At 37.9% G+C, this 20787-nt stretch overlaps 3 protein-coding genes across 7 annotated transcripts in view; 2 read left to right on the top strand and 1 right to left on the bottom strand.

Annotated features, from left to right (window-relative positions):
• Positions 1–1283: 1283 nt before the first annotated feature.
• Positions 1284–14188, top strand: LOC111336321 (vacuolar protein sorting-associated protein 37A). Of its 3 annotated transcripts, none has more exons than XM_022942414.2 (15): positions 1284–1491; positions 2571–2645; positions 3212–3293; positions 3708–3740; positions 4543–4643; positions 5777–5906; positions 6608–6702; positions 6782–6851; positions 7324–7381; positions 7557–7615; positions 9236–9304; positions 10025–10093; positions 13250–13274; positions 13399–13448; positions 13539–14188. In XM_022942414.2, exons 1-15 carry the CDS (start codon positions 1289–1291, stop codon positions 13596–13598), a joined length of 1179 nt encoding a protein of 392 aa, XP_022798149.2. In that variant the 5' UTR covers positions 1284–1288; the 3' UTR covers positions 13599–14188. The 3 variants fall into 3 exon arrangements, with proteins under 3 accessions (XP_022798149.2, XP_022798135.2, XP_022798141.2); XM_022942400.2 differs by having other exon boundaries at positions 5777–5990; XM_022942406.2 differs by having other exon boundaries at positions 1285–1491; positions 5777–5975.
• On the top strand, positions 10305–13274 carry LOC148727319 (uncharacterized). Its single transcript, XM_088726929.1, has one exon. It carries the CDS (start codon positions 10702–10704, stop codon positions 12589–12591), a length of 1890 nt encoding a protein of 629 aa, XP_088583055.1. The 5' UTR covers positions 10305–10701; the 3' UTR covers positions 12592–13274.
• The window catches only part of LOC111336152 (uncharacterized), a 12789-nt gene continuing 4608 nt past the window's right edge, over positions 12607–20787 (bottom strand). For 2 of the 3 annotated variants that reach the window (XM_088726928.1, XM_088726926.1), the window contains exons 2-5: positions 20503–20723; positions 18496–19073; positions 16083–17124; positions 12607–15002 (exon numbers count right to left, since the gene is read on the bottom strand). In XM_088726928.1, the coding sequence (XP_088583054.1) occupies positions 14698–15002; positions 16083–17124; positions 18496–19073; positions 20503–20674 (2097 nt within the window). In that variant the 5' untranslated portion in view covers positions 20675–20723 and the 3' untranslated portion in view covers positions 12607–14697. The remainder of the gene's footprint in view (positions 15003–16082; positions 17125–18495; positions 19074–20502; positions 20724–20787) is intronic. The other variant, XM_088726927.1, reaches the window with a different exon arrangement.

Here is a 20787-nt window from a genome sequence, read left to right as displayed (position 1 = left end):
GCTTTTTCAAAAGAAAAGAGCGTGAAATAATTACAATGGAGTTTTCTGAGTTGAGATAAAAAACGCACGAAATTGAAAAAAATAATAATAATAACAAATAAAAAACGAAAAATGGGCGAATAAATGGCGATGTTGACCGTTTGGAGAGTAGAACGTGTTTTTAATAACCTTAGAACACCGGTGTAATTTTTGAATAGCTCACTCGGTGAAAACTGTACTTCTGCCACAATCGCCCATGGCGTTTGCACTTAATTACTAAGGACACAATGGCGTGAAACACAAGTTTAAGTTCTTCGAGAACCATTACAATTACTCAATTTCATTGAACACGGAAACAATGCCGAGATTTCTGATTCATTACGGGCCGACGTGAAACCGAGCTTAGAAAGTGCCGAAGCCAAATAAGTCATTATGAGAAAATAATGGTTTGATGAGCAAGTGGCTGGCCTAAACATATCCATATTATTTATTGATGCAAATGTTTAACGTAAAATGAAAACTTTCATTACGAAAGGATGTTTCTGGAATAATGGCCGACGTTAAGGCGAATTTTATCGCTAGACAGACGGTAGAGGAGATGGTCACGCATCCGACAGGAAAATAAACAAAACGTTTCATAAATCTTCTTCCAATGTATCGATTGCAAGTACAGTTTCGAGTTAAATGTTCCTAAGAATTCAGTTCGCATTACCTTAGCCATTAAAATACAAAACTGCGAAACTCAAATCGATAAAAATTATCGACAGGGGGTCGGCGTGGAAACATATTAATTTCCAAAAGCAGGTCGATTTCTGTTTTAAAAAACTGTTTTTAAGAAAAGTTAATAAAAATAAAATGACTCGATCGTAAGTTGAAAATAAATAACATTTTTTGTAGGCCAATTTCGACTTTCCGGTCCATGAGCGTCAAATGTAACTTTTCATATTTTTTATTAGCTTTCATTCAACACAAAGTTATCAACGTTTCATTTACAAAGGATTACAATGAAAATTACTTGCAAAGTGTAGTGTAGGGTAATACTAATGATTAAAATCCCCATTTTTATCAACCGATGTCATCAGGAGACAGACATCAATTGCTGCGCCACTCCACCAGCAAAAAAAATTTTTCTTTGGAAAGAAAATATTTCTTCTTTTAATCATGCTGTCGCTGTTTTTTTTTTTCTTAAAAAATTTAAAAATGAAAAATTAACAATAAAAAATAAATAAATTTAAACATTCTTTGAAGGCACTATGGAACTCTGGGATATTGCAAGCCTGCAAAAGTCAGCGGCTGTGCCCATTACATCATGCTTAAATTTAGTTCGATATGGCGGCCGAATCTAGCAGTGTGGTGCTATTTGAGTAAAATTTCTTCCTCGATCGATCGTAGTCTTCTAAACATGAGCTGGTTATTTGGATCATCGAAACCTCCGAAATCTCAACTACCACCTACGACAGCTTTACAACAACAGAGACTAAAACAGATCGAATCGTTGCGCACACTTCACAGGTGAGTTTCAAGTTCACTCTTCAACCATCTTTCATTTCCGGTTCCCATTTCTGCGACTTTTTTATTGGAGAGCAAACCTAACCTGGGCCGCCTTGGTTTCAGAAAATCTCCTATATAATATAAGCATTTCCTTTATGAACCCAAAGTAAGCCCTCCAAATTTCTGTTCAACAAGTTAAAAGTGACTGGCTCGCTAAACACCAAGGCAGACAGATCTATACGCAATCTTTTGAACTACCTGTCTGTACCCAGTCTGAAAGTATCTGTTATCGATGTTTAGATTCATATATAAGATTAATATTCATGTTAAATTCGAAGTTCGTTAACTTCACAGGACGCCCATTTGATATGCATAGATCTACTTATTAAATGTATTCACAATTATTTGATTTACAATAAATTATAAACTACTGCAGCATAAGACTAAGTATTGAGTGTGAGAATTAGACACTTTGGTTTGGGAAAGGAACAGCTGATGTTAAAGTGATTTAGGAAAAGTCACAGGGTACCTAGGAGCCTAATGGCTTTTGTCTTAGAAACCAGGGTGCTCAGCACATAAAATCTTCCACATCTTCAAAGTTGTATGAGCTGCCCCTCTCTCCTCTCTCTACCCCCTCCACCTCACCCCTCCCCCTCCTACCTTCCTCCTTCCCCCTCCTCCATCCCCATTTGCTAAGCACTACATTGTAAAATGGAGAACTTGTCTTCTTTAAAACTGGGATTAAAAATTTGTTAATGCAAATTGAGAAGTCTTGTCATACAGACTGGCCAAACTAAAATAACCAGCTCCTTAATTGTTAAAGAATAATCAGAAAACAAGTTTACCTACCTTCTCTTTCCATATTAAAGCTTCCAGATGGGAAGCTCCCAGATGGATTTTTTAAAATTGTTTATTTCATCTTTAAATATTAAAGCTGACTGATAAAATTAGCCAATGACAAAGTTCTATTCACTGGGCAGGTTTCCTGTATGGATGAAATGTATGATTAAAATCTATGTAGTGGTAGAACATTAATAATTTTTTTAATTTTGTTAGTTGATTCTGTTATGTTATGACTAATTGTTTAAGTTTCTCTGCAGTATCACAGAAGTTCAGAGAGATGTGGAGTACAGAGTCACCTTCAGCGTAGGAACCTCAACTGTGTTTCTGAACATGTATGAAACCAATTCATTTCACTGGGAATTAACTGATCTGTCTGTTTAAATACTATCAGGATGTTCAAGTAGAGTACCTACATTTCTAATAACTATAATGATGAAGTATATATGCCTTTATAAAATAACTGAGATTTTATGAGCCCTCTTATTGGTAAAAAACGAATAATTAAATGTGCTATTAAACCCCTAATAATTTGTGGTAAAAGACCACACTTTCTATTCATTTTATTGGGACACTAGCCCACATGAGATATTGAGAGGACATAAAAAAAGTTTGTATATCATGAGCTAGAGGTAAGTGATTTACAACTTTTCAAGCATTCTCCTAGCATCCCATATGAGTTTTTATGCTTTTAAGCCAATAAAAACTGCAATTTACTGTTCAAAAAGGCATCCACATCATTTCTGAGAGCTCTGTCCCCTTTTCTCGGGAACATCTAGCTGTTGAAGTGATAAACTTTAAAGAGGTGTTACCCTCTGGACCTGGGTGTGGGCTTATGAGCTGATATGCATGTTGTAGTATTGTTGTAAATGCAATTTATGGAACTGTTTTTTTTTTCCAGAACCCTTCCCCCTCAGTTTCCCAATGAAAGGCCAGTTGTTAAAGTGTCTCCACCTTTACGTCATCCATGGGTTAATGATCAGGTTAGGAACAACTTAAGGAGAGCTATGTATCCTAAAAGATCTAATGTAACCTCTCAAGTCTGAGTCTTGCAATTCATGCTAATTTTAGGAACTTAAATGCAAACAAAATGTGACTTTGAAACTCACAATGAGGCTCAAAATGTTGTTATGAAATACTCATTTTCTCCATGCTGTTCTCTATATGTTTCTTAAGATGCTAACAAGCAAAATTGTTTTATTATAAATCAATAGCTTCTTTAGTTGGTGATCATTTCCTTTATTCTCAAGACATTAAAGTGTGATTTAGAGGTGATATTGTAAGGAGAAATTAGATGCTGGTCACTCTTAGGGATTGAAGGTTTATCATGTAGTAGAACTTAACTTTTCTCTCTCTTGCTCTCTCTCTCTCTCTCTCTCTCTCTCTCTCTCTTGTAGATGATAGTGGTAGGATGCCCTGGAATAAATAGTGTAAGAGTGTTTCTTAATTTTTTTTGTGACATATGTTTTTGATAATGAAGGTAGGGCAGCCTGTGGTTATATTGCTGTGTTTCTGTAAAATGCACTTTAAAGGCTAAACCAAATCAGACATCATAAGGTATTAGTAGCTTGTCACAAAATCAGGATTTGTGTTAATAGCTACTAGTGAGTTATTTTTATCATCTGTTCAAAGTAAATGTTGCCATTTATTGTCACAAAAATATTTGCCAAAATAATCATCCAGTGGATATTGGTAGGAAATAGGAGCCCACTGTAGTCCACTTGTAATGAAGATGGATGCACATGTTAGGGGTTTGGAGCTGTTGGTTGGTTGGTTATCTTTATTTATACACGATATCTATGAAAGCTAAAAGCTTGTGGGGTCGTGTACAATAAAATACTACTTCATTAAAATCAAATACAGCTAAACATTAAATAGAATTAAAGCAAATTAAAGCGTATTGAATGCCGTAAGTGTGACATTGAAACAATCAATTTACATTAATTAGATGTATACAAAATCTTCAAGTTCAAAACTAGCGGTCGATGCTGATACTACATTGAATTTAGGAAGCCAAACAAGTGATTTTTAACTTCTAAAGATCTTACATGTTATTCTCTTTTCTGGCTTGATTAAGTGTTATGTCAAGATAACACCCTCTTGTCCATATATACAAGTTTATCCCTTCTTGATAACTTTTTGCTCTCTCTCTAAGATACTGATAAAATAAGGATAACCTTTATTTTAGTTAAATGGTGGGAATGAAAATTTTTTTTTTTTGTTTTTTTTTAGTTTTATATGCACTCTAATCTGGGGAGAGTCATCACAGAGGTTCTAAAAGAATTCTCTGACCACCCCCCACAGTTTCTTGGTCCTCTGACATCTCAACCACAGTAAGTGCATGTAACATAAACCTGTTACATGCGGCATTTAACTCTTTAACTCTCAAGATCTGGGCCCAGTTGTTTGAAGGCTGATTAGCACTAACCCAAGGTTAAATTTGAATCCAGGTTTCATCATTTCTCTGTTCAAAAGCTTTTTTGGGAAAATTTTCTCTTTTCTGTAAATTAGAACATCCAATCATCAAATTGTAGACAAAAAGATTTAAACTGAATTTTCTTTTTAAGCTGTCAGATATAAAATGAAATTTCACACTAATCTTGGGTTATCTTTACCCAGCTTTGAACAACCCAGCCCTGATTGTTAATTCTCCCCTCAAGCTGCAACAAATTTCCTTGTAAATTATTTACAAGAATTTAGTGCCAGTTCAAGATAACTACTTCTGCCTGATAAGTTAAAGTATTCTTATTACCCTGTTGGTGGATAATGTATAGATATCGAAGGAAGGAGTTACATATAACAGTATGTACTCAGTTATGGGAGGTAAAGGGTAGAGAAAACTCCAACTGTGTGACAGTTTTTTGTTTCACTTATTTTGTGCAACATCATCTTCAAGCACAGACTGTATTATTGTCTGTGGTTTTGATTTCAATAGTGTAAAAATTTTTTTGAATTGGTATATAGATCACTTCAGCCACCAAATACATGAAGTGTCTTTAGTAACTATGAATACCCATGGAATTTTTGAGGGAGTGGTGCAGTGACACAATATGAGATGGTAAATGGGTGACAAAGCTGGCTATAACCAATTAATTGTCAATTCTTTTCCACATAAGTTCAAACTATGGTATATGAGCTGATAATTGAGATTTAGTGAGCCAATTAGAATGCTAGTAAGGCAATGACAGAGACTGCAAAAAATGTATTAATTGTTATTAGTTTGCATTGGCTCTATGTGGTACTCGCATTTTTCTGTGACTGGGAACCCAGCAGTTCTTCTAGTTTTGGTTTCACAACATTAGATCTTCTTAACCAAGGCCGTGTGATCTTCCCCAATGAAAATATTGAATTTCAGATAAAATTTAACTTTAGCTTATGACTGCACATTTTTTGTCTTTCAATAACTTGAACATATGAATATTTACTAAAGATAATGACAAGTTTAATTGATTGTGTCATTTCATAGATTCCCAGCAAGCTCAAGTGGCTACCAGCCATCATCACAATACACCTTTCCCAGTTTTCCTGGTTTCCAGTATGCTCCACAATCTACAGCTCCCTCCAGTACACCCTCCATGTCTTCACTGAATTCACCTGTAAGCCAGTACTCCTCTCTGTCTGTTACTAGTGCAGGGGCTATGCCACACCTAGGCAGTAACTCCCAGGTACATTCTGGCATGGTAGGATGTTGAACATTAAATTTCCAATTCTTTTGGTAAATGAGTGGCAAATGAAATGCCAGAATTTTAACATTACAAGGCCTTCAGGGCAATGTCCAATTTGCAGTAAAGGGGTTACCCTTTGTAAAATTCATCATGTTTTACAATATAGCCTGCATCTAATGTCTCTTTGTAGTACCAACCATGAACCAAAACATTGAAGTTGTGAGAATAAAGGAAATCAGGGCTTGACACTAATGGTAGCCCACTAGCCACAGACTAGTAGAAATTCAGTTTTGGCGAGTGGTTTTCAATTTCCACAAGCCAGTTTGGCTAGTAAACAAACTGAAATTATCATAACATCTAAGATGTCACTAGCCACTTGGCTAGTAAGTTGAAAAGTTAGTGTTGAGCCCTGGAAATGATCAGTACTTCAAGGAGTGTTTGACTGTCAAAACAAATTCTCTTTGTCAGTACCACAGGAAATGTAAAGACCTTTACCTGAATGCACATATCCATTGTATGCTACCATGACAGCGAGGTAATAGTTTAAAGAGGAGGAATGCATGAATATATGCAGCTGCACATTGGGAATATTTGCCATCTTTATTTCCATTATTTTAAAATATATTCACCAGGTCACACAGACTACCCCATCAAGGCCACCAGTTCCCCCCAGGCCAACTCAACCAAACAGAGTAACAAACTCAATCCCAGAGCTTGATGGTTTAAGGTAAGACTTGAAATGACAAATACCAACAATGTCATTCTGTATTTGATACTCAAGTTTGTATTTTCATTTTCACTCCCAGTCTTGAGGAGCTCAAAGATCTTGCTGATAAGCCTGAAGTCATGGACACATTTTTGATAAAACTTGAATCAGTAAGTTAACAGTCAGTTTTAACAGCTACATGTCTCTGCATTTTCATTAAGATGGGCAGTTCTATAATGAGCCATTTCCAAATTGCCTTTAGCCTCTTTTTGAAAATTAGGTCCGGTGCTCAATCATTCAAGTGAAAATAAACTTACTATCATGTGAAAGGATAAGCACCAGGACTTGCTTTGAAAAAGAGGCTTTAGGTAATTCAGAAATGTGCTATTGTTTTAACAAATCTTCAATGACTTCCAGTTCAAGGGAAACTGAGAAGAAACAGGAATTAGTAAATTGTCAAATTAAGGGGGGTGGGGTGAAGAACCTGATCTAAAATAGATGATCTGTAAGTCTCAGATTTTCAAAGAGGGGGTGGTAGGTGGAAAGATACACCTCAATCAAGAATACGAAGGTTCTTTTCATCTTTTTGATAACTTAAGAAAGTGTGCTAAGGTAATCATGATTACAAATTTGAAATTTCAGATTAAAAAGCTAGAGGCTGATAAAGAAGAAGTGATGAAGAAAAATGAGGAGATAGCAAGTATGTTCCTTGATTTTCAACTCTCTTAATCTGTTTTACATGGTTTTTGAATATTTCCTATACACTTCTGCACAAATTCTATTATAAAATGTCAGTCTTTTCTCACCTCCCCTTTGTTACAATTGTTTTTCTTTGAATGTTTTCCTGCAACTTTCTGTGTTTTATCTCCTTTTAGGGTTTAATTTGTCCCTTCAGTCAAAGTTGGAGGGTACTAAACATGAACTTTTGAAAAAGGTAATGGTAGTTAATTTTGTTCATTCATTAACTTTTTGAAAAAGGAAAAATTATGTCAATTTTTCAACGAATCAAACTCAATTCTCGTTAAGATCATGACAAAAGCACAGCAAACTGAAATTTCTTTTAAAAAAATACTGTATTTGTGCCCTCCTAGCCACACCCTCAACCCTTTCAAGAGTTACGAAGTAACTTCTCCTTTCAATATTCAATATTCCAATATTCTCCTTCCTTCTTTATCAACCTCCCGGTTAGCTCAATTGGTTGAGCGCCGGACTGTTGTGCGGGAGGTCGAGGGTTTGAGCCCCGGCTGGACCAACACTCAGGGTCTTGAAATAATTGAGAGGAATATGCTGCCTTTCTGTAACATCGATCAAGAAATGGTTGGATATTCTGGTCTTCTCGGATAGGGACGAACAAACGGAGGTCCCGTCTCCTGCATCTATTAATTAGTTAATTTGGTTAGGCAGGGGAAGTTAAAGAACCCACTTCACGAGATTACTGTGATGTGGTCTGGCCTGGTTACTGGGAATTGGGGGGAGGGGGCATCTGTCATATTCACCTTTATTTGATTGTAAACTGCTAAGCAGTCTGGTAAAGTGCCCCGTGCAGTGTTATAAAGTTCCATGAGTTCAAGATATCAGTGCTATATAAATAAAAGTTATTATTATTATTATTATTATTAATATCAATACAATATCAGGCAGGCAGCTGATGAGAATATAGGGAGGCATAGATAGATAGATAGATAATAATCTTTAGACAGGGTGCGTTCTCACAGAAGTGGTTTTCAGAACGGCCCTGTATATCCCACCCATCCCACCCCAGGGGAGGACATCCATCACACAGTAATCTCGTGTGTGGGAAATTAACGTCTCCTGCCCCAACCCTGCAGGAGACGGGACCTCCATTTATTCGTCCCTATCCGAGAAGACTAGAATATCTAACCATTTCTTGAGGTTATAGAAAGGCAGCAAATTCTTCTCAATTATTTTAAGACCCTGAGTGTTGGTCCGGCCGGGGCTCGAACCCTCGACCTCCCGCACAACAGTCCAGCGCTCTATCCATTGAGCTAACCGGGAGGCATCAACTAAGGCAAATGATTTTATTTATTACCTGATTCTCTGAACTAAGAAGGGTGTGGCAGGCAGTAGGAAGAACTAATTCCTAGAGCTTGAGTAAGGGCTCAACCCTTTACACACTAAAATCAGTATGCATATTCTCCATACTGTTCTCTATACATTTCCAAAGGTACTGACAAGGAGAATTTGTTTAACAATCAAGAGCTTCTTTAATTGGTGATCATTTCCTTTTTTCTTCTGACCTGAATGTTTGATTTAGGAGTGATGTTGTAAGGAGATATTGGATGATGCATATTTTGAAAAATTGAAAAAAAAAATCATTGAGAAAACTTAAGGGTATTTTCTTCCTTTATTTTTACAAAAAACATGTTACATCAAGCCGAAAAAGACGTTTGCTTACTTCTAACAAATTAGTTTATTAGCCCGTTCGCCATATTGTATTTTGTCAATCAATTCAGGTAGGCTGCTGAGAAAGCCCTGTAGTATGGTTTTGCATGAACTCACCGCTTTCAAAACTTTTTGTTGAATTTCTCTGCAGTGTGAACGCGTATCCGAGCTGAAAGGAGAGTTTGCAAATAATAGTCAGAAACAGAAGGAGCTTAGTGAGGTAACGTTTAATCGAAAATGTCTATAAAACATCGTTAAGGCTGTTACTTGACAAAAATCATTCTCCTCCATGGAGTGGTTGTAGTAAACGTAAACCTCCGGTTTGCGTTATCTGTGGCGACGTTGGGAGTTTATTGGAAGCACTAGACTACCAAAATCGGCAATAAGTAGGAACGCACCTTAAATGACGCATTTCGTCCTCTCTTCGTAAACATATACGCACGATATCTAAGAATGTCTCTTCCGCAATCAGCTGCAAACTATTTTGCAGGCTAGTAGCCGTGTGTGACGTGATTCAAAATAACGCCATGGAGTTCCTTTCGATCGGGTGTAGTAAAACTAAAACCAAAGTAAACACAATGACTAATTAGAAAAAAGAAAAATGCCAAAAAAAACCCAAAAAATGCGAACGAGAACTGAAAGTCAAACCGACCAATTTGTTTTTAACGCGGGAAAACACGGGCGACCAAGTCGTAATTGATTTCAGTTTTGCATCTGATTGGTTAAGACAGTGGCGCGAGTTTTCTGGACCAATCACAGAATGAAGTAAAGCAAAAGCAAAGCAATACCGGACTACTTTCGACACTCGATTGAATTGAATACTAGCGTATTGTAGAATAGAACACCAAGAAGTAATCGCTTCGGTGTGGATCGTACTGTTTCAAGGGGTGCATTTTCATCTCAGTCGAAGGATAAAACTCTTTTCTGGTCAATTTGACAGGTTTTCTCTCTGGTCCAAATACGAACGCGAATGGAAATAGCAGCTGCTCAGGCAGAAGAAGAATCAGATGTAAGTACCCTGGAAATGGCCTTCTATTTTTTGTATGTAAAATTTAGTGAAATGAAAACAAACAGATGGAGAAAGCAAGCAGACAATGCAAATAAAATAACGACCACACTAAATCAAACAAGTCTCGGAGTGCAACTTGAGTATTTTTGGTTTGTGCTGTAAGAAAAGGTTTTTTTCTTCCTTTTATGCAAAACCGACTAGTGAGTATATTTTAAAAAGTAATTGCTAGTTAAGGTGGCTCGATAGGCCAAAAAATCATAAAAACTTCATATTTTTGGAAATAAGTTTCTGGGCACCAACAGTCATTGTAGTTTCAAGAAAAGTAAGTCTTTTGTAATTTTTCCCATGGCTATTGTATGTTTTTCAACTGTTTTTGGATCTGTTTGAGCGGTTGCTATGGAAACCAGCATTGTTAACGCGTCGTTTTCCACCAAAAAAAGCCAATGATTTCAAAGAAATCTTCACAGGAGTGACCAGAATAGATTTCAGGGGCCTGGTAAATAGTTAGGCCCTAAATGAGGACATTGTGTGCTGATACATGACGTACTTGGCATGAGAAAAACGTGTTCGCTTGTTTACGATCTATCTACTGAGAGTTGAAGCGAATTATGCCTCCAAAAAGGAAATTTAGGAACGTTAGAAGAAAAAAAAGGAGGTTTACAGGCAACAAGTATACTAAGAAAAGAAATTCTGAAGAAATGGAAGGAACTGATGATCAGGAATCAGTGAAAGAAAGCGAGGAATCAGACATCACCGATATCGAAGATGAAAAGATTCCGAAAAACATCACACGGAATTCTGATCGTACTAAATCGATGCCTGCTACCCTGAGAAAGTTGGACGATAAGTCTAGCGATTCTGGAGACCCTGAAAACGATGAGGAGGAAAAGATGGCAAGTATAGAGGGTTTTCGTTTGATTGATATCTCTGTACTTGCTTCAGTCTTCGAGTCATTTTGGTGTCCGATGTGTAAATATGGCCACGTCACGTTCGAGGAGGATTGCAGCGCCAAGATGGGTTTTGCTACTCTTTTTGTGCTAAAATGCACATCCCAAAAGTGCAAATACTCGAAGAGGTTTTTTTCCTCTGCTAAAATCGAAGGGAGTCAGGCTTATGAAGTCAACCGAAGAGTTGTCCTTGCTACAAGGAACATTGGAATTGGACACCAGAGTCTTGTAAAATTCGCTGCGGTGATGAACATGCTACCGCCCATGAACGAGAACTCTTATCGAGATCATGTTGCCACAATTCGCAATTCTGCGGAGACTGTAGCCAAGGAGAGCATGCAAAATGCAGCTGAAGAGGCAAAAGAATTTTATGAGCCAGGAGAAGATGGGGTCTTTGACATTGGAGTGTCAGGGGATGGAACTTGGAGAAGAAGGGGGTACTCTTCAGCTTATGGGGTCGTCACTGCAATATCCACAGTTACTGGTAAAGTTCTCGATGTGGAAGTAATGTCCAAAGAGTGCAAGGAATGCATGGTTTGGAGAAGCAAAGAAGGAACTGTTGAGTTTCAGGAGTGGTGGGAAGGACACCAGCATCTTTGCCAGGCAAACTATTTTGGTTCTTCGGGGTCGATGGATGCTTCTGGAATGCTTGCCATATTTGAACGGTCTGTTCAAAACTACTCTGTTCGTTATACAGAATTTCTTGGGGATGGAGACAGTAAATCCCACAAACTTATTGTTGAAGAAGCCGTTTATGGGCCTGTTGAAGTAAGAAAATTGGAATGTGTGGGCCATGTCCAGAAACGTTTGGGGTCGCGACTTCGCTCACTGAAGAAGAGAACTGGTCAGACACGTCTTCAAGATGGAAAGTCAATTGGCGGAAGGGGCAGGCTAACAGACAATGTCATTGATAAACTGCAAGTATATTATGGGAAAGCCATTAGGAACAATACTCATGATATCCAAGCTATGGAGAATGCTGTAATGGCAATTTGGCATCATACACAGTCAACTGATGATAGCCCAGATCACGACCTGTGCCCCCCTGGAGAGAGTTCATGGTGTGGCTTTCAAAGGGATGTTGCACAGGGAACCTCTGATTATAGACATAACCATCCCCTTCCAACGGCTGTGGCTAATGCCATCTATCCCACCTTTGAAGCCTTGAGTGAGCAAAGTCTGCTTGCACGCTGTCTACATGGTGGTACGCAAAACCAAAATGAGGCCATCAATGCCCTTATCTGGCAGCGTGCTACAAAGGAAACCCACTCTGGGCTAGCAGTGGTGGAACTTGCTACCTTCTTGGCAGTCTCACATTTTAACAATGGCACTATTTCTATCATTTTAGTTCTTCGAAACCTGGGAATTGACCCAGGATTTCATTGCATCAAAGCTTGCCGAAAGCAAGATCATAATCGAATTCGCCATTCTCGCCGTAAAAGCTCTGAGCAAGCCAAAAAAAGGAGAAAACAGATCAGAAACTTCAAAAAAGGTTACAGTGACACTTTAGAGGCAATAGAAGGACAACAGTATGGTGCTGGTGCCTTCTAACATTGTTTTCAACTCTTGACTGCTTGCCCAATGATCTTGTGAACTTTATTTGCTATTTTCTAATTTTCCGTATTTCAGAGGTTTTGAAACCTTGTGACAATAATATCTCAAAAAATATTTACGATAAGTAGATCAAATTTTCACAGCATCTCAAGTGTCAATAGCTGTGTGCAATGACCTATTTTTATAGTGTTTGGACTTCTCACTCATGGGTTATGCCTTGTAAATTGAAGTGTAGTCAGGGTTATTTTTTGGTCTTTCTTTGTTGAGAGCTAATTCATGAATGCAACATAGTACTTACCTCAAAGTAGGTCATTGCACAGCTGTGATACAGTACAACAAGCACCTGAAGTTTTAGCTCTATAGCATAAAGCAGAGTAGAGATATCTTTGCCAAAAAACATACCTATTTTTGTCTCTCGGAATTGGGTGTGGCTAGAATAAATGGTGTGGCTCCTCTGAATTTTATGGAATGCTCTCCTAACTTAGTGGAAAGTAATGGGTAAGACCTATTTAAGTTTGTGGCACAAGTATAATGATATGATTTAAAGTTTAAGTGTTGGTAAAATTGTTGCCAAAATGAGCATTTTTAGACTATCGAGCCACCTTAAGCTTCCATACGCAGTGTGACTAATTGGATCTTCTTTTAATTTTTGAAGGTCATCGCTGATGAATTTCTTTCGAGTAAGTACAAATGTTTTCCTTCCTAGAAAGTCACATCGCTTAAAAAATCTCGAGGGTGTTTAGTTCGCTTGGAACTGGCTAAGTGATGAAATACTAATTGAAGCAACTGTTTTATTCTGAACAGAAAATATGACACCAGAAGAATTTATGCAGAAATTTTTAGAGAAAAGAAAGGTGCGAGCAGTATTGGAGACGTTTGTTTGTTTGTTTTTATCTTTTTTCGATGGCGATGAAGATCATTCATTCTTCCTCTCTATTTTTCAGCTGTGCCACAGTCGAAGAGCGAAAGAAGAAAAGATACGACATATGCACACGAGATATTAAACTTATAAATTTTTGGCTAACCTAGCATGGAGTCATCTGACACGACTTGGCCTTCGAATGCCCGATGACGACTGACCTGTTTATAATCCCTTCTTGGAATGTCACGTGACGCCACAAGCCAGGGCGGGCCACGAATTTATAACATAACTTTTAGATTGGGTTTCACAGTACAAACGTTCGATATTGCAGAAATTGCACATAATGCAGCAGCTTAGAACGAAAGATTGGGCCACGACTCGCTTAAAATTTCTCGAAGTTCACTATGAATGACACAGTCTTAACTTTATTTAGAATTGTTTTGTCAGTTTAAATAAAAACCATTACAACATACAACCAAAACTATACGATTAGAAGTATTATCGATATACAATACAATACAATGTTCTTTATTTCAAGAGGGTAAATAGATGACTAACCCAGTAAAGAGTTTTCTAACACATGGCCCTCAATAACTGCAATGAGAGGAAAGTCAAGTTTTATACTTATTTAAAAGGACTATTACACCCAAAGAGAGCTTTAACGTTTAGGATTGTAAAATTTGAAAGAAAACAATAGAATAGAAACCATGAAAGAAAGATAGATGTTTAAGACTCGGTTGTAGTGTTCTCTTTTCTCCGTGTCCCCACAGCGAGGGCGCGGGACGCAAAAGGTTTTGGTTCCAGCCCGTGCAAAAAGGGCAGGTCCGCAAAACGACACAATGGCCTAGATCGCCAATACTGACAAAGAACCAAATTTTCTTTTCCTTACTGATCGACAGATTATCACGGTACAGGAGATCTGACCAGTCTGCATGGCAGGAAACAGAATTTTTTCATAACCACGGGTTAGCAGAAACTTCGTGCATGGTGCTTGAATCTGAACTTCTGTAAGGAAATAACATATTTTCAGCGCACAAGACTCAATTTTGTGGTCGGCGAAAACGATATATGTATACTGGTGATGACTGTTACGAAAATCCAGAGCAGTGAACAAGTAACGCAACGGCTGCGAAAAATGCATTATATCCCACAGATATAGCAGGGACGTGACGTCTTGTTCTGTGATATGTCACGCACGAACAAAGCAACAAGGAGGTTCCAACTAAAAGAACGAGAATTAGTTACTTTCTCGGGAGAGGTGTCGAACCCAGCTTCTCTAACAGACCCTCTTGTTTACGCAGAAGGTCGCCGATTTTGCTCTTTCGTAACTCAAGGTTCCTCTGAAGTAAATCATCATCGTATACCCAACATGCTTTGGCATCGCTTGCAATCGATAACTGAGAGAAGGGACTGGACGACAGGCGTGGCTTGTCCGCGTTATCATTTCTGTTTACAATCCCCTGAAATTGTATGGCATCGACGTTTTCTCCTTCGCACGAAACTTCTGTCTTGAGTGGGATGTCTTGTCGTTCTTCGTCTTTTTCTACTGAGGAAAAGAGTGCCTGTTTGAGGAGCTCTGTCTGCCACTTAATAGATGAGGCTTTGGACACCTTTAAAGCGCTGCCAATATTAAAAATTATCGAAAAGGTGCACACAAATACACACGGACGATGGAACAACAAAGGTCGGTCTGTGACTTGGATAAATGCTGGTTCAAATATGAAATAAGTTGGTGTGTTCACGGCATACAAATTGGTCACCCTAGCAACATCTCCTGTGGATCGGGGGGAGGGGGGAACATCACTTCAACTACCAGCTCAGAAGACTCAAATTAAGAGACCAATGCCACATTGACCAACGGTATCGTAGTTCTCTCTCCTACCACATACTTCCTTTTCTTTCTCACTAAACTTGTCAAAAAAGGAGTTCCGTCTCTAGCAATTCACGTTCACTTACATTAATTTTTTGGTTTAAAGAAAATCTTTGTTACAAAATCATCAACGATTGATTTGCGAATGAAAGTTCCTATTTATAGCGTTTATATATATATGTTGTAGTTCAATTTTCTACTTGGTTCAAATTTTATTTTCCTTTGTTCTCGGTCATGTTAATGTAAGATAAGGAGTTTGAAACAAAGGAAAATAAAATTTGAACCAAGGATGAAATTGAACTACAACATATACACCATGCAGTATTTATGTAACAAGGTTGGCACACATGTGGAGTTTAATATTCATATGGCAGTAAAATTGTGTTTATCCGTGTCAAGAAATGGCTTTGTAAAATACGAGTTCTGGAATATCCAAAAACTGCATTAAAGCAGAAGATACTCACTTGCATTCTAGCGTTAGACTCAACCGAAGTATTTGAGGATTTCCTAGAAAAGTCTTTGTGCCATTGTTGGTTATCATAGGACGTGCTTTGAACCCGCTATTTTTTTTAACTTTTACATTGCATTCTAGCGTTAGACTCAACCGAAGTATTTGATGATTCCCTCGAAAAATCATGTGCCATTGCTGGTTGTCGTAAGACGTGCTTTGAACCCGCTAACTTTCTAACTTTTATAATTAAACAGCTAAACTATACCTTACAGAACATAATCATCGTATGCATTATAATTTCTCACCTTCCTTTTTTTGGCTTAGCAATGGTTCTTTGTCCAAACTGTCAGCAACTGTCCAATTTACTTTCCTCGGCAAAAACTTACAGCGCCTTTTGGTAGATTCACTATTCACTTCTCCACAATGCTTCCTCTTTAACAGATCAGTACTACTCTTGCTGCCCACATTTTCATAAATGTAAGCAGATGACCAACTGTTTGGGATAGTTCCCGCGGTTGCAATGTCAGTGAAACTCGTTTGTTCAGACTTTACCAAAATGTTGATGTTTTCACTTAATTCTCCGTCGTTTTCCAAGGCTGCCGACCGTTTAGAATTAGATCGAAGAGCGTGAAGTTCGTCTTCAGTTCCAATGATTTGATCATTCCTTCTTTCGTGGGTTCTTTTAACCTTGACTTCAGTGTCAGAACTTTGCGAATTGCTATCGCCCAGCGAAGAGCTCCTCGAAGTTGAATCTTCACACCTTTTCTCACCCAAGAGAGCCAATTTCTCGAACACATTCATCCTGAAACCATCTTCTGGCACTTCTTCTTTAAGCTTTTCGGAGCTGAGAGTTTCTCCTAATGAATTTTCTGCTGTAATATCCGCATTTAATTCGAGGCGCCTCCCATCTGACCTTGAATCGGCGATGCTTTCGTTACGCTCTGGTTTTTCCACATATGGTGCTTCAAGAGACCTCTTGTCAGGCGGAGAATTTAAAGGGCTTTCAGAACTTGGACTCCAATTACTTTTCAGGGAGCGGCTTGAGAAGATTTTTATTTTTTCTCGCCTCATTTCAATCTTCTTAACGAAGCGAGCTTCCTGGCAATCTCGTAATTCGCCTTTCAGGCGTTTCTGAACTTTGTTGATTTCCCGAAGGCGATGCAAACTCAGTGTACTTTTCTTGATCTTTAACGGAGTTATGCACACAGAGCTTTTCTGCAGAGTTGATTCGTGGGGCATCTCCGGAGCTTTTATCTCTGCCAGTGTTGAATTACTCTTTTGCCTTTGAAGAGCTGGGCTGGACAATCCTTCGGCGAAATTTGGGCAGCTGATCGCACTGTCCGTTATCTAAAGAAATTATGTTCAGATTATTTACACGGTTATCGTTGGCTTTGGACTTTTGCGCAATGTTAACTGGTATCTCTCACCTTGGGTCTTACAGTAACCGGGGAGAGAACACCCATGGACTGTGGTGAGAAGATTGGTTGAGAATTATGTTTATTATCATTATTATGTCGCAGAAAAATCAACTGAATGCTACATTCTAATCAGGCAGCACAGGGCGAAAACCGTAACCTGTGAGCCATGGAGTAAAAAATAAATGTACATTAACTAATCCTAAAAAGCTTTTCCGTTGTGTCTACGGTCCTCCTTCTAACAGGAACTCAAACTGCCACCTTGAAAGTCCGGGCAATATTCAGCGTGCCCGAGAGCACTGCCCTCTGCATCTTTCGCAGTACGTCTGTGCTTCTGCCTCCCACCAGCTCGCGCATCATGACTTCCAGCTCCCGTGACCACCCCCCGAGGGCATCCATAATGATGTTATATTGCTTCACCTCGTAGCCTGGGAACTGCTGCCTTAGTTCCCAGCGAAGGGGTCCGTACTTCAGTGTCTTCTCTTCATCCTTTCTTGTCCGATTGTTAACCCGATTGTTAATAATAATGATTATTATCATTATCATTGTTATTATTATCATTATTATCATTATTATCATTATTATCATTATTATCATTATTATCATTATTATCATTATTATTATTATTATTTTATTATTATTATCATTTGCTACATTAAGAACTGTACACAGATGCGTAAGAGGTTCTAGAGTTTCGTTTAAATCATGCGAGGTCTCAGAAGACTTCACCCTCGCTCTAGCTGGTCTACATCTGCTGCACTCATAATTTTAGGTCCTTGTATTTTAATAGTTTTTCCTATTTAGTATTGCTAAATTTTTCCTTTTCTCATATATCGTAATCAGTTCTCAATCGTGAACATAAATATTAATTCTTTTAAAATTTGTAAATAATTAGATATATGATTATTATTATTATTATTATTATCATCATTATTATTATTATCATTATTTTTATTATCATGATGATGATTATGATTGTCATGATGACGACGATGATGATGACGACGATGATGATGACGACGATGATGATGACGACGATGATGATGACGACGATGATGATGACGACGATGATGATGACGACGATGATGATGACGACGATGATGATGATGCTGATGATGGTTATTGTTATAATTATTATAATTATTATAGTTAAATAGAGTAGGGAGAAAATAACATTGCAAAATCAGTCATTATCCAAGTTTCCCCTTGGAGCAAGAGCATAAGGCCGACTGAGACGGACGCAGTCTTTTAAGATTATTGATTTTGTGGCAAAACAAACTAAAAGAGCAAAACCTTTGCTTACCTTGATTTCTCCATCCCTAGCCATGTCGCATCTAACTTCTGTATCTTGATCATGTTCATCTGATGGAAGGCTCACTTTCGTTTCGTTCTTAGGACAGTCAGATTTAGCAGGAGATCCAACAAGGGCATCACTTTGAACAGGAGATGAAGAGGAATTCCTCGTAGAGGGAAGATCAAGAATTGTCGATATGGAATGATCAGTTATCTTTTTAGAGCTTTCTGCATCATTGTTACAGGATGTTGGTATTACAAAAGAGGATTTACAAAAAGGGTAATTTGGTTTGTTACCACCTTCTTCTCCACAGATATGGGAAGGTTTTTGCAGGGTATTGTAACTTTCTTCCCCCATAGAGTGCACCGAAACGATCTTTGGAAATGCTCTATGATCGTATGCTACTCCACTCTGTAAACTATGCGCATTTTCTGTGGCTTCGGAGTAATAGTCTGTAAATTGATTTCCGGTAGCGTGACATTCCATGGCGTGACATCCCGTGGCGTGACATCCCGTAGAGAGATGGTGTGTGAAACGATATGTTGAAGATGATTGATGAAAAGACGCCTGTTGAGTCACTTTTGAACCTGGACAGATAAATAAATGCAAAGAAAATCACCAAAATAAAGACACCAGCAGGTTATGGCGCAGTGGACTAATGTCAATCAAGCTTCGATGCGATTCGAACCCAGTGCCCTCCTCCCCACTCCGTCCAAGTGCTTTTCGAGCCCGGTATTTTTGGTCTAAAATAAGACACGAACAGCAGTGATAAACATATTGAACTTGAACATTTTTATTATGACTTGACGTTTCGTTTGTACCCAACATACATTTTCAAAAGTAACCGTTGAAATTTAAAGCAGCTATGTATATATATCTATATATAACTAAGTTGAGGGGACTGGAACCAAGATTAAGCAAAAACCTTAACAATAAACAATAACACAAGAGCAGATTAATAAAGCAACAGCTTTTCACACTAGAGAAGATTAGTAAAGCAACAGCTTTTCACTTCTTTCTTTCCTTACAAGGACCGTACTAATCGTTCACAACAATCCAGAGCTATTTACAAAGCAAATTGCTGGGATTGTAATGACTGTTACATTGGTAAAACTAAACGACGGCTTCACGATAGAAACACCGAACATTTTAAGGCCCTCGCTAAAAATGACAATACTTCAGCCATTGCTGACGACGTGAAGGCCACTGGACATAATATCAAGTGGGATCATTTTGATATTTTGGCGAAGGGCAAAACAGACTACCTTTGTAAAATCAAAGAGTCCTTACTTATTCAAGAACTTGAGCCAGCTTTCAACGTGAACGTCGGAAGTGAAAAGCTGTTGCTTTATTAATCTACCTCAGTGTTGTTGTTTATTAAGTTTTTTGCTTAATCTTGGTTCCAGTCCCCTCACCTTAGTTATATATATACATAGCTGTTTTAAATTTCAACGGTTACTTTTGAAAATATATATTGAGTACATACGAAACGTCAAGTCATAATCAAAATGTGCAAGTTCAATATGTTTATCACTGGTGTTTGTTTTATTTTTTGATCAAATTACGATGGCCCAAGAACAAAAGTATTTTTGGTCTATTTTTACTTTTTTATTATTACTTTTTAAAGATATCAGCTGTATTCTATGGCAACATATCAAGTGAACTGAAATTAACTCATTCTCAAAATTCTTTAAAAGAGCAAAAAGGAAAAAAATGGCGCAGCATTAAATGTAAGCAAATATTAAAACAACAACAACAAATAACAAAAGAAAACAAAATCATTGCACAAACAAAATATTAGGAAGAGATCATTTAAAAAGTATCACGAGGAAATTTGTACTGAATTCGAACTCGAAGGAAACCAATTGCTACACGAAATGATTTTTTTTTTTTTCAAATCGTCCTAGGTGTATTGTCATTCATATTGGGAACGATTTATCATGTTCAAGAGGAAAGAAAAATATGATAATAGTGTGGGGTGCATGAATTGAATTTCAAGCAATATTTACAACGTACCCCTTGTGACGTATTGCCATCCTTCATAACGCGGCCGATACCAGTAAGGCTGCTCGTACCCAGTCCGCGGTGCCAAAGGTGCACTTATATAACTGTTTGCTTGAACAGATTGCGGTGCCGTCCAAGAAGGAAAGCAGGGTAGTTGAAAACCAGGAGGAAGATTTTCTTCCATTTCTTTTAAAGAGGTTAAATAACAAATGTCACAGTAACACAACGTCGTCCTACAAAGCAAAAGAAAATGGAAGAAAGTGATTTATTAATGACCGACTCTATACGAGTTTCCTT

Source organism: Stylophora pistillata, chromosome 7 (genome assembly GCF_964205215.1).
Source record: "Stylophora pistillata chromosome 7, jaStyPist1.2, whole genome shotgun sequence".
NCBI lineage: Eukaryota > Metazoa > Cnidaria > Anthozoa > Scleractinia > Pocilloporidae > Stylophora > Stylophora pistillata.
The sequence above is the reverse complement of the archived record's forward strand: the minus strand, read 5'-3'. Positions and strand labels throughout refer to the sequence as shown.